We start from the raw sequence: 13,705 nt of genomic DNA, 5'->3' as shown, positions 1-13,705 counted from the left end.
GCTGCATGTCACTGATGAAAAAAGATTTCTTATATATTTAAACTTAAACTTGTCTCTCAGCAACACGAAAAAAAAAAAGACTTAGTTCCGCGTTAGCGTCGGCAGTTAAAAAAATTTAAAAAAAAAATAAAATAAAAAATTTAAAAAAAAAAAATTAAAATTTTCTATACCAGCCTAATGTTGCAACATTTTTACGAAACGAGGATAATTAGCAAAGACTGCTCCTAGAAGAGAAGATAAACCGACGAAAAGTAATAGTAATAATACAGGCACTCACATCGGACATGCAAAATGCATATCTGAATATCGATAATATTTATGTGAATAATTAAGACAATTGAAATAGATGAATGAAAAAGATACAGCGTGCACGAATGCATAATATGATGTTCATGCAGATTTGTGTTAAAAAAATTTCGTGTCTTGTAAACGACATCGAGGATACATAAATCTTAAGAAGTAAATGAAGTGGCATTGCACGGTGTGAAAATTAATAATAATAAATGATAAAAATAAAAACAGACAAACCAATCAATTTTCTCACACGCAGATCGAACGCACTTTTCCTCAACAAAATAAAAATGGAGAGAAGAGTGCGTCGTAGCTTTGCTCCTCCGCTGATTTTCAAAGAGTACAAAAATAAGCTAGTAAAACCCCCTCTTTCTCCACTCATAATTATTATTTTTTATTATTATTATTATTATTTTTTTTTTTAATTATTTTTTTTTTAATTTTTTTTTTATTATTATTTGTTGTTGTTGTTTTCATTATCGACATAAAACTTCTCTACTTTATCACCGTACACACTCTCTTTGGTACATTGAAAATATTTAAATAAAGGACGTAAGTAGACAAAAATTAAAATGGATAACCAAAATGAAGTAATAGCATATTTAGAAGGTGTGTAAAATTTATTTCATCGTCATTAGAGTATTGACCTGCATTAAGCAATATGTAACTAATCCAAAAAACTTACGTGACTATCCAACATCTTCTATCTTTCTTAAATTCTAAGAGTTAAACGAGAAAAAAAAAAAATAAAAATTTCAAGCGCGTATATGATGATGAATCGCTCTTTGAACGCTCTTTGATTAAGTAAATTGTGCTGGGATGAAGTTTATTAAACGCCAATCGACTGACAAAATATCGATAATGAAGATAATATAAAATAACAAAAACTACGAATAATATCAAGGGAATAAAGTAATGAAGAATTTTAAAGGAGGAACGTGAATTATTTTATTTAAAATTGAATTTGTATATGAAAAAGTATTGCATAAAAGTAAATAATTAAAAGTAGCTTATCTCATATCCGTCTAATGTGTTATCGTAAGAAAAAAATAACAGAAAAACAGTACGATGATTTGTGAAATTTGAATTGTGAATACTACTTATATAATAATAATATCATTATGTATGAAAATATCCTTTAATCTTAATATACATATATATATTATATATATATATGTTTTGATTTTAATCACTCTTACGTGCCTCTTGCATTCTTGCTCATTTTTCAAATATAAAGTATCTGTGGTTTTATTTATTTAAAAATAATTAGAATATATTTGATTTACTGAACATATAGTGATATTCGTATGTATATAATACATACTATTTTTTTTTTTTTTTTTTAATATTACTGAGAAGAAGAAAAAAAGTTAATTTTTTTATTATCACAATAGATGACCTGCATGCGTATCATTTATTCTTTGTAAAAAGTTTTCGCTTGTAGTCTATTGTTATTATTTATGATATTATTTGTAATATAATAAAGCGCAGTTTTAAAAAAGGGAATTTCCTTGTGATTTGGTATCTGTTTAATGCTTGCGGTAAATCTCTGAAATTGGGCATTGTAGCTTGAAGAGTACTGGGAAGAGTTCACTAAATTTTGTAAATCATATACGTGCTTATGATACATTTCTTAAATTGTATAAATAAATTTTAAAACAAATTTTCTTGTTTTTAGTTTCCAAATAATTATAATTTTTGAACGTCATTATGGGCTGAAAGGCTTATACATTTTTATACACTAAGGCATCATAAAAGGTATAGCAGTAAATTATCGAGTATTTAATAATTGTCGCTTAATATGTAAAGAACAACTTAATATTTATAAGACCAACAAAGTTTTATTTTGATAACATAATTTGATGGTTATTAAGTCATTTTTTTTTTTTTTTTTTTTTTTTTTTTTTTTTTTATATATACCGTCGTCTTTAACATTATTAATAATACTAAATTTAAGTAGCAATATTTATCTGTTCAAAACCGAACACTACACAGTAGCTTTACTCTTATTCGAGAAAATTGAGAGCAACTCCATACTAGCCATATGAATATATCATTTAATAAGTTAAATAGCAAATTTTGTTGTTAAATTATAGCGCTATGACTTTTTCTTTTACCTATCTTTACACATTAATTTTATAGCATTAAAAATCATTGAAAAATAATGAACGCAGAACATAAAATGCATATAATTAGCACCTCTATATTAAATTAAAAGAATACCAATATTTCTAACGCAGTTTTGCATTTTTTTTCAGAAGTCAATTATATGACTTGAGTATCAAGATAGAAGGTTTTCGTAGCTGTACTTCAATGCCTTCAAAATAATTGCATAAAATTGAATTAAATGTAATCAAACTTATTTAACAATCTCAATCGCAGTCAATGTTTACGTTTCATAAAATAGTTCTTGGCATTAATATTCAACGCATATATTTAAATATTAAAATACCAGAATGTCAAGCCTATAAAACTCATATTTTTATAAATTAAAAATTACGGATTTTCAAAAAGCTTCAATATAATACAACGAATAAATATTAAATATGATCATGCTATTAAAATAAATATACAATAAACAAACTTGTATAGTTGTACCTTATAGTGGAGATATTTAAATAAATTGTCGTATTAATGAATTCCCAAAATCAAATAGTACATTCATTTAATTAAGCTTCGAAAATGCGCATAAAATATAATACATTAATTAAAATTATGGATATATATATATATATATATATATATATATATATATATATATATATACATTTAAAGCACTAATTACAAGACAAATTACGTATAGTTTGTTTAAAAGAAGAAGAAAAAAGTGATCATAATGCATTAGTTGACATTATAATGGAAACCTACGTTATAAAAGCAGAAGAAAGAAAATTTTGAAAAAAGATTAGTCAAGTCGTGTCTCAATTTTATTTTCAGTCTAAAAAAAGGAAAAGATTTTTTTGAAATCCATTGTTATAATTTTACTATTATTTCATTATAATTAAAGATTACTATTTCTTAAATGTATTTATTCATTTTTAAATAGCAAATAAATAATCCAAAATTTAAGGAAATTCTACATAAACATGTATAAAGAGTAATAGCATACGTAATTCATACTGTGTATGATGTTGTGTCATACTTATTTAAAGAAAATTTTTAAAGTCTTTAATATATAAAATTATGATATAATAATACTAAATAATATTTTACGATGTCGAAGCGTAATTCATAATATACGTTTGCTAATGATTATAGGTTAACCAGCAACAAATTTCGAAAAGTCTTGTAAGTAAAGATGGCGAACAAAATATTTTTGAATTACGAACCTTTAAAATCGTTGGAAATACCGTCTATTTACAAGATCGTTCATCATAATAGAGTTTGATGCGCTATAATGCATACAAAAATATATTTTGTTGTCTGCAATCGCATGTAAGTGATTATAATTGAACCCACAGAATAAAAAAGTATATGAAATTTATCAAAACTATAAAATATTATAAAATCTAAATATTTCATATTTATACGAGTCTTAAATTACATTTGCAAATAATATATTCGAGGTATTTAATAGGTATAAACTTTTATTCTTAAAAAAAATAAATTTATTTCTCATTTAATAAAATTTCTAATTATTAATAAATATTATGGAATAGAATGGTAAATGCTATAATAATACAATTTAATTACTATTAAAAGACTATTGATTATAGAAATTAATGATCTATCATTTAATTGTTTAATTAATGTTGTAAAATTAGTAAAAATTATTATATAAATTTAATTAATATACAACTATTAAATGAAAATATGTTTCATGGATTTTACAGTAATATTATTGTTTGGGGGGTTGTTTAAATTGCCATTAATAATTTGTCTTGATACACGTAAAAGTTTAAAAATATGGAAGTTATAATTGTATTTTCAAATAGCCTAAACGAATGACTATTTGTATTTATGACAAAATTTAAATTATAGTATACGTCTATTTAAGTAATATTGAAAGTATTTTTTAATACAATAAAGACTGTTGCAATGAAATTAATAGATTTATCACTATAATACTTGCTCAACTTCAACAACAATATTAAAGTAAATATTTAATTTTTTAAATTAATTATTGTTCTATGTTGACATATAATATGTCGTAAATGTGAGGCAAATTATTTTACACTTGAAAAGTGAAATTTGGAGATAAAATAATCATTTTTCAAATCTGTAAAAACACCACGTATTCAATGTTAAAAGATAACTTGTTTCACAATGTAGAATTCTTAATTAATTTTATATATGTATATAGTATTGCATTATAAATTTTTTTCTTAAAACTGCAGAAAGTTTTATTTTGAAGTTTACATTATGCCACGCCCATTTCAATTAATCTGATTGAAATATACGATTATAATATCGGGGAAATTCTATTACTTCTTATCTCTTAAATATCCACATTTTTTTTTTCAATTAATTTCATTGTATTTTATTCATTATCATACTTTAATGGTTAAATTTTTATAAAATTAATTTTAAACAATCAATTATTTGATATTAAGAAATAAATATTATTAAAGACTTTATTATTACCTTAAAAATCAGTATCATAATGGAATTATTATTTCTTAACGATTTTTTTCTCTCTTGATTCATTTACCTTTTTATAACCCTTGATGCTTAAGTCGCTTTGATTAAAATTTCTATTTATTTTCTAGCCTACTGTAAATTATTTATATATAATAGTACTGAATTGTTATAGTTTAAGAAAATTAATTTTTAATTATTTAGATATATTCAAAACGTTAACGATCAAAGTAAAAGAATGACATATTATTTCTTTTTTTTACGGTTTACTGTAGATGTATTACGATTGTTACCATTTCTATCCAATTATAAGAATCGTTATATTCTTAAAAATGTATTCATTTTAGTTATATATATATATATATATATATATATATTAATAATTTATATTTTGTATCTTTTTGTAGGTTTGCTATTTCTTAAAACAAAAACAAAAACTAAAACAAAAAAAAAAACATTGAAAATAGATTAATGAGTTTAGCAAAGTAACTCGTAGATGTGTAATTTCGTATTATAAATGTAGTATAATATTGTATATTTTACTATATCGTAATTAAAAATTCTAATTATACATATCTATGACTAAATTACTGATTACAAAAATTGTTTTAATATAAAAATGTTTATCTCATAAGTTTAAACAGTTTTTTACTTAACAAAATTTTATACATCTTAAATATCCTTTGTACATAAATCATTATCTGTTGTTTCATATATCATTTTTTTACCATTTGTATTTTAAAATTGAAAATTGAAGTAAACTTCTTTGAATGCTTTAATACCATAATGATACTATTGATTGTATTTTAAATTATTTTAAATTTAAGATATTAATTTATAAGTTCTTATAGTTTGATCATTTCAATCAAAATATTGATATTTATGTTTCAAAACCTATAACTTCTATTGATTGTTAAAAAAAAAATAAAAAAAAAAAAATAAATAAATAAATACATTGTCGTATTAATTATGATTTCAATTTTGTCTTACTTTAATTTTATATATAAATAAATTTGAAATTTTGGTGTTAACTTTTCTATACAAGTTATGGCAATATTAATGATTAAAATGTATGTATTAAAGAACATTTTTAAAGAATTAAAATTTTAACTTTAAATTAAAACTTTAACGTTATTAAAAACATTTAAATATTTTAATTTAAATTTATTTAGAGAATTTATATAACTATTATAAAAAAAAAAAATTTTCTTTTTTCAAATTTAAGAAAGAAAAATTACATTAAAACGGTAAAAAAATTCTTTCACTCGATAAATACACAAAAACGTAGTGTATAGAAAAAATATATCTTTAAAAGCTAATTCCGCAATTTTGTTGAAAAATTATATTTTAATTTTTATTATTTATTGAAACTGATAGTATCTTAAATGTTAAAGTTAATGTCATAAATAAATTGTCTATAATAGCATGATTAAGCACTTTATTATTTATCCTGAATGTAATGGCATTTAAATTATATTAGCTTTACGTATATATTCTATATTCTATTATTTATTAAAATTTTATGTCAATAACTTTAATATATTTCATAATAAAATTGAGATTTCTTTATATAGTGTTATTGATAGCAAAAAGCTTTACTACGTGTATTGATTGATCGAAAAAAAAATTTTTTTTCAACTGATAATTACTACATACCGCCAATTACATTTGATTTAAGTTTTGTACAAGAGAAATTATTTAATCATAATATAACTTATCGATAGTATTATCATAAGTAATGTCATAGAATTAAATAAATATTATACAATGTAGAGAATTTTGTATATCGATCGAAGGTCATCTCTTTGCAATATTTATTTAAAAAAAAAAAAAAAAAAAAAAAAAAAAAAAAAAAAAAGTATGCGCGCCGAGAATATGTTCGTACATTGTTTCTGTTAATTTTCAAATTTGTAGAAATAATAAATATATTGTAATATTTATAGGCAATTAATTTAAGAGCATAATTACTTCTCATTACTTCAAATAAAACTACAAGCTCGGTCTCTAGGAATCTCTAATAAAATTTTTTTTATTAATAATATCGAATGATTTTATTAAGGATTTGACAAATTATTGAAAAATATATATAACGAGATTGATGTGCTGCTAGGCTCTTCGTTCGTATGCTTATTTTCTTATCAATAATTACTATAATAAAAATGTATTCGTGTGCTTAAGCATCGGTGGCTTGATTCTTCAAACTGTTATATTAAAGAAATATATTGAAGAGTAGTTTTTAAATATTAACATACATCACATACGATGATGACACGTATAAATTATTAAAGGCATATATTCCTGGCCTAATGGCACGTTAATTTCTATTAGATGTGTTTCTATTGGAAATTTGAGATATTTCAATAGACATTCTACAGTGGAAAACATTCGTATTAAATAATTTTTTGAAATTAAACGCTAAGAACATAGAATGTTTTATTAAAATTACATTTCTATCCCAGTTACTTATTATTACTCGTAATTCAGGTTAATAATTAATCATAATTATGATTATTATTAAGAGTCGAGGCTTGTAGGACGTTGACCATAATGACGATAACAATTGTCATATATCTAGATAAAATTGCTCTAATTTTAGAGTTTCGGAGACAGACCACGCCTCGATGTCCCTCCCCTCCCTTCGCCATGCCATTCAATACGATGGCGGGGAAACACATAAGCAGAAGTAAATACGACTTTGCAAAGGCTAAGTCACTCGTATATTAAGCAGCAGACATTCGTTCATTCGTCATTGTCGGCATTCGTGCGCCGACTCCGTCAACCAAACTCTCCAATTGACGTTCTCATGGACACGTTATTACAACGACTTTTAACCATTCATATTATACGCATTTATGTAGGCGCTCCTATGCGAACCCAATGCATGCGAAACTCGCGCGTGTGCAAATAAATACATTTGCGTGCGTATGCCCTTGCGTGCATATATACATATATGCATATATATATATACATATACATATATATATATATATGTATATATATATATGCATATACATATATATATATATACATATATATATATATAAATGTGCGCGCGCGGAAGTGCGTACGTGTGTAAATATGTATTTTTTTTTTTTTTTTTTTTAATGGGCGCACGCGCGTGTATGCGTAGGTGAAGGCGCAGAATTGTAATTGAGTCACTCGGATATTTTTTGTACGCGTGAATGTACTAAATAAATTAAGAATTTACGTATGAATAAAACTGCGTGCAGGTCGGCGCGCAACTTTTTTTCTAGATACAAATATAACCTTGCAGATCACAAAAATTTTTTTCATTACTAAATATAAATTTATCGAGTGTTAATATAAGATTTTTTATTTCAATCCAGTTTAATTCTGAGCATTATATTATTTTACATTCATTTTTCATTAAAGAGAAAGCGTTTATGTGACATCTTCTACTGTGAATAATTAAATTTAATCCAAAAAATGTCCAACGAAAGCTTGAGATCGGTTTGTATATTACTATTACTATTATTATTTATTATTTATTATTAATATTATTATTAGTATTTATTATTGATTATTAATTACTTATTATTTTACAATAATAATGATTGTTATAATTTATTACTCATTATTATTGTCGATGGTTTGTTGATTGGTTGTTGGTTGTTTTTGATGATTGGTTGATTGGTTGTTGTTGTTGTTGTTTTTGATGATTGGTTGATTGGTTGTTGTTGTTGTTGTTGTTGTTGTTGTTGTTGTTGTTGTTGTTGTTGTTGTTGTTGTTGTTGTTGTTGTTGTTGTTGTTGTTGTTGTTGTTGTTGTTGTTGTTGTTGTTGTTGTTGTTGTTGTTGTTGTTGTTGTTGTTGTTGTTGTTGTTGTTGTTGTTGTTGTTGTTGTTGTTGTTGTTGTTGTTGTTGTTGTTGTTGTTGTTGTTGTTGTTGTTGTTGTTGTTGTTGTTGTTGTTGTTGTTGTTGTTGTTGTTGTTGTTGTTGTTGTTGTTGTTGTTGTTGTTGTTGTTGTTGTTGTTGTTGTTGTTGTTGTTGTTGTTGTTGTTGTTGTTGTTGTTGTTGTTGTTGTTGTTGTTGTTGTTGTTGTTGTTGTTGTTGTTGTTGTTGTTGTTGTTGTTGTTGTTGTTGTTGTTGTTGTTGTTGTTGTTGTTGTTGTTGTTGTTGTTGTTGTTGTTGTTGTTGTTGTTGTTGTTGTTGTTGTTGTTGTTGTTGTTGTTGTTGTTGTTGTTGTTGTTGTTGTTGTTGTTGTTGTTGTTGTTGTTGTTGTTGTTGTTGTTGTTGTTGTTGTTGTTGTTGTTGTTGTTGTTGTTGTTGTTGTTGTTGTTGTTGTTGTTGTTGTTGTTGTTGTTGTTGTTGTTGTTGTTGTTGTTGTTGTTGTTGTTGTTGTTGTTGTTGTTGTTGTTGTTGTTGTTGTTGTTGTTGTTGTGTTGTTTTTGATGATTGGTTGATTGGTTGTTGTTGTTGTTGTTGTTGTTGTTGTTGTTGTTGTTGTTGTGTTATACATAAGATCGTTGTACCCATACGCGTTATAATTTAATTCGTTTATATGATTAATTTTCAATGCAATACCAAGGAGCTCGTAAATCTGAATTTTAGAGCCTCGGTTTTGTCTCGGATGACGCACACATCCTCTGCATTTATTTATAGTTCTTTGTTTAGTTTTTGCTAGGTGGCGAAATAAAATTCTCGGAATTACAATGGCAAAACTATTTTAGAGAAATTTATGTCTCCCGGGCCTCTCATTTACCGCTACGCTACCGCTACTTAACACTCTAACACTATTATATTAATGGACGGGGATTTGGTATTAGATAGCAGTCTAATACGATGATAAAAATCTCTAATAGAGGGGGTTAAAATCTCATAGCATTGCGAAAATTCACATTAACCGGAAAGATATTGGATAGGCTCCGGAATATCGCCAATCAGTACGTTGGCATTTGCCCGAAATGAATGATCGATCGTAAAGTATTTTTATATTCTCATTCTTTTCGCGTCTTTTTCCCACGCAATTTTTTCTGGGTTATTGACTTAAGGTTGAACGGCTTCGCATACATTCCGCGTACATACGTTTTCTGTATCATCTTAGGGCATAAAAAATGGATTCACGAAAGGTAAATCACTTTTATTGTTTTTGTTTTTGTTTTTGCTTTTTATTGGAAATTTATTACTATGTGCATTAATATAGGTTTTTTTTTTTTTTTTTTTTTTTAAAAAGAAGGTATAAATTCTATGCCATCCACAGAAAAAATAAGAATATAAAACTAATGTGGTAAGCGGATAAACGTAAAATTTGAAATTAACATTGCATTCACAAATTACATAAAAAAACAAAATATATAATTAATATTGAAAACATATTATCATAATTTAATTAGTGTTGAACATATGTTTAGAATATTTATTATTGAAAATAGTGTTTTTTAATGTTTTTTTTAGAATTTTATTCTGTAATTCTGTATTCATTTATTGTTTACGTTGACAATATATTTCCATTAGTAAGAAATTTGACAAAAAATATTTTATAAAAATAACTATGACAATAATTAATAACTTATGATTACTTCGATTACAGCTTATTTATGATACTTTTTAAATAACATTTAGAAAATATTGACTGTTACAATACCTACCGTTCTTCTAACGGTACAATTAACATTCCAATGTATAGGCGCTTCTTTATTATACTTGTGCATATTAATGGTATATTAAAATATATGTCAGTATATCATAATTTATCATAAATTGCTAAGTAATTCTAGTTTATAAAGTTACTTAATTGATAACTTAGAAATCATAAGCTGAGATTAAGGTTTAATACATATTTTCATGATTGTACAATAAATTAATAATAAAATATTATAATGAACTAATCTAATGAATTACGAATGATTACTACCAAAGGTGTATAGTTAAAAATTTTAAAGATAATAAAATATTTACTAAACAGAGTTATTCTTATATATATATATATATATATATATATATATATATATATCATATATTTCAGTTTGCCAGCCTAGAAACTCCAGGTTATGTGGGCTTTGCCAATTTACCAAATCAAGTACATCGAAAATCTGTAAAAAAAGGCTTCGAATTTACACTAATGGTCGTCGGTGAATCAGGACTTGGAAAATCAACATTAGTTAACAGTCTTTTTCTTACCGACTTATATCCAGAACGAATTATTCCAAATGCAACGGGTAAATATTATTATGTTAATTTTATTATTGATTAATTCTCTTAATTCTGACTAATAATTTTTATATTTCATTAAATCAAAGCAATGGTAGAACTTTGTAGTAAGTACAAGAATACGTCTCCTTAATTCATAAAGTTGCTTATTTTTATAATTTGTTAGTAAAAATTGTTTACTTTTATGAATTTTTAGTCTTGTTCTTTTAGTACTTTTTTTTCTATGAGTTAATAATTTCATCTTTTCTGTTTTATAATTATTAATTTTTAAAAAGACACGTACGTTTATTAAATAAATGTGCCAAACATTTATGTTTCAATGTTTTTAAATGTAGCAGTAATTTTAATTTTTAGTCGTCTCCCCTTCCTAGTTACATAAAAGTTTTCTTAATATTTCATTCGACTTTATACAGAAAAAACTAATCAGGTGGTAAGATTGGATGCTTCTACAGTAGAAATTGAAGAAAGAGGTGTGAAACTTCGTTTAACTGTAGTTGATACTCCGGGATATGGAGATGCGATAGATAATACAGATAGCTTTAGAGCTATCATACAATACATTGACGATCAATTTGAGAGGTTTCTTAGAGACGAAAGTGGTTTAAACAGAAGAAATATCGTCGATAATAGAATACACTGTTGTTTCTACTTTATTTCTCCGTTTGGTCATGGGTAAACATTATTTTACATCTACTATTGCATTATTTTGAAAACCTTACATTTTATATTGCAACTTTTCTGTTTAGCTTATAATTCTGATTTATTTGATAATTGCTTACACGTTTTTCTGTATTATTTGCAAGACTTAAGCCATTAGATATCGAATTTATGAAACAACTGCACAATAAAGTCAATATAGTACCTGTAATTGCTAAGGCTGACGTCCTGACAAAAAAAGAAATATTACGGCTGAAGAAGCGCGTCCTTGAAGAAATCGAGGAAAATGGAATAAAAATTTATCCCTTACCCGACTGTGACAGTGATGAAGATGAAGATTATAAAGAGCAAGTAAAGCAATTAAAGGAAGCAGTTCCTTTTGCAGTTTGTGGAGCGACTACACTGTTAGAGGTGAAAGGAAGAAAAGTTCGTGGAAGACTTTATCCTTGGGGTGTTGTAGAAGTGGAAAATCCAGAGCACTGTGACTTTATCAAACTCAGAACTATGTTAATGTCAGTATATTAATAATATAATAAATTAATTGATATAAAACTAACGTAATTGCGATTTATTTTAGATAATCTAATTACAATTTTAATCAAATACTTTATATTGTTTCATTGGCAATTTATTAACATTTATTTTATTATTTATTGTATGATTTAGCACTCATATGCAGGACTTGCAAGAAGTTACTCAAGAAGTTCATTATGAAAACTATAGAAGCGAAAGATTAGCCAAAGGAGCACCAGTCCCTCCTAGACGTCAAACGTAAATAGAATAATTATTACTTTTTCCCCTTTTTTTTTTTTTTTTTTTTTTTTAATCTTAAAACATACATTAGACTGTTTATTTCAATAATTTTAATTAGGAATAATACATAGTACTTTGCACATGCGTTGTATAAGCTGATTGAAGCTTCACTAAATGTGCTCAAATGTAATCAAACGAGTACTATTATATTGTCTTTTTTAAATTTATTTACAATAATATCTCTGTTTTTGTTTTTTTTCTCTATTTTTAATTCTATTTTATCTTTTCAATGAAATATGTTAAGACAGTTATATAAATTTGTTTGCCTTTATGTAAATATTTTCATTAATATAATATAAGTATTATTCAATCTCCAGGGTTATCGATAGTGATAAAAACAATGCTGTTTCGGAAAAAGACCGTATTTTACAAGAAAAAGAAGCAGAATTACGAAGAATGCAAGAAATGTTAGCTGTAATGCAAGCACAGATGCAACAACAGCAGCAATAAAGTTTCGAGACACCAGATGCTAAAAATAATGTGTGTAAGATCTGAAAAGGAAGAATATCTGTGGATTTTTAGATAATATATCTTATAAACATCTAAGATTAATTAACAGGGGCAATTCAAATTTTTTGCCTAACCTACTAATTGGATCTCAAGTGCATCAACGATTAACTGTGTTCTCATATTATATTTTATTCTTTAAAGAATTAATACTCTTAACAAGAAACATGACAAGCAATTCACTATCTACTGAGTGGTTTCAGCAACTTTTATCAAAGAAATTAATAGTGAAACCTATGAAGTGCCTTGCAGTTGTCATTCTTGATTACAAATTTTGTTACTTATACTTTTACTACCTTTTTAAAAATATATATATATATTACAAATTAAGAAAGAAATTCGATAGTATTGCAAGCCAAAATTAAATACCTATGCTTTTTATATTTTTGAATGAAACAAACATATTATCGATGCTAGACTCTTCTAACAAGAATAGGAAAAATTAAATCTTTTCCAACATCCACATATACGTATTTTACGTTTTTTGCAATTAAAAAAATAAAATATAAGAAAAACTATTTTACAAATTTAATGTTTATAAATAGAAAATAAAAGTTTGTCGCTGCAAACATGCATATGTATAAATATATATTTTCATAAGAATGTCCTTAGCAGACGACGCGAGCGTTGTGTTTGTGTACTAGTTGTACTTTTTTATAATTACTTTATATGAATGGATTATTTTTACA

General features: G+C 25.3%; 1 protein-coding gene across 3 annotated transcripts; it reads left to right on the top strand.

Moving 5' to 3' along the window:
* The first annotated feature begins 8,310 nt into the window (after positions 1–8,310).
* Septin1 (Septin 1) lies at positions 8,311–13,471 on the top strand. 3 transcript variants are annotated; one of them, XM_011496192.1, is made up of 7 exons: positions 8,311–8,340; positions 10,855–11,047; positions 11,129–11,146; positions 11,453–11,711; positions 11,843–12,208; positions 12,363–12,467; positions 12,827–13,471. In XM_011496192.1, exons 1-7 carry the CDS (start codon positions 8,317–8,319, stop codon positions 12,957–12,959), a joined length of 1,098 nt encoding a protein of 365 aa, XP_011494494.1. In that variant the 5' UTR covers positions 8,311–8,316; the 3' UTR covers positions 12,960–13,471. The 3 variants fall into 3 exon arrangements, with proteins under 3 accessions (XP_011494494.1, XP_011494496.1, XP_011494495.1); XM_011496193.1 differs by lacking the exon at positions 8,311–8,340 and adding an exon at positions 9,651–9,958; XM_011496194.1 differs by lacking the exon at positions 11,129–11,146.
* The last annotated feature ends 234 nt before the right edge of the window (positions 13,472–13,705 follow it).

This window comes from Ceratosolen solmsi, unplaced genomic scaffold, assembly GCF_000503995.2.
Source record: "Ceratosolen solmsi marchali unplaced genomic scaffold, CerSol_1.0 scaffold29, whole genome shotgun sequence".
Taxonomy (NCBI): Eukaryota; Metazoa; Arthropoda; class Insecta; order Hymenoptera; family Agaonidae; genus Ceratosolen; species Ceratosolen solmsi.
The sequence above is the reverse complement of the archived record's forward strand: the minus strand, read 5'-3'. Positions and strand labels throughout refer to the sequence as shown.

What these genes read in the sequence shown, in the direction of transcription:
- Septin1 (XM_011496192.1), top strand. Translation starts at nt 8,317, where the DNA reads ATGTCCAACGAAAGCTTGAGATCG. An exon ending in CCAACGAAAGCTTGAGATCG is followed by an intron (nt 8,341 to 10,854) that starts GTTTGTATATTA and finishes CATATATTTCAG; the next exon opens with TTTGCCAGCCTAGAAACTCC. An exon ending in GTCCCTCCTAGACGTCAAAC is followed by an intron (nt 12,468 to 12,826) that starts GTAAATAGAATA and finishes TTCAATCTCCAG; the next exon opens with GGTTATCGATAGTGATAAAA.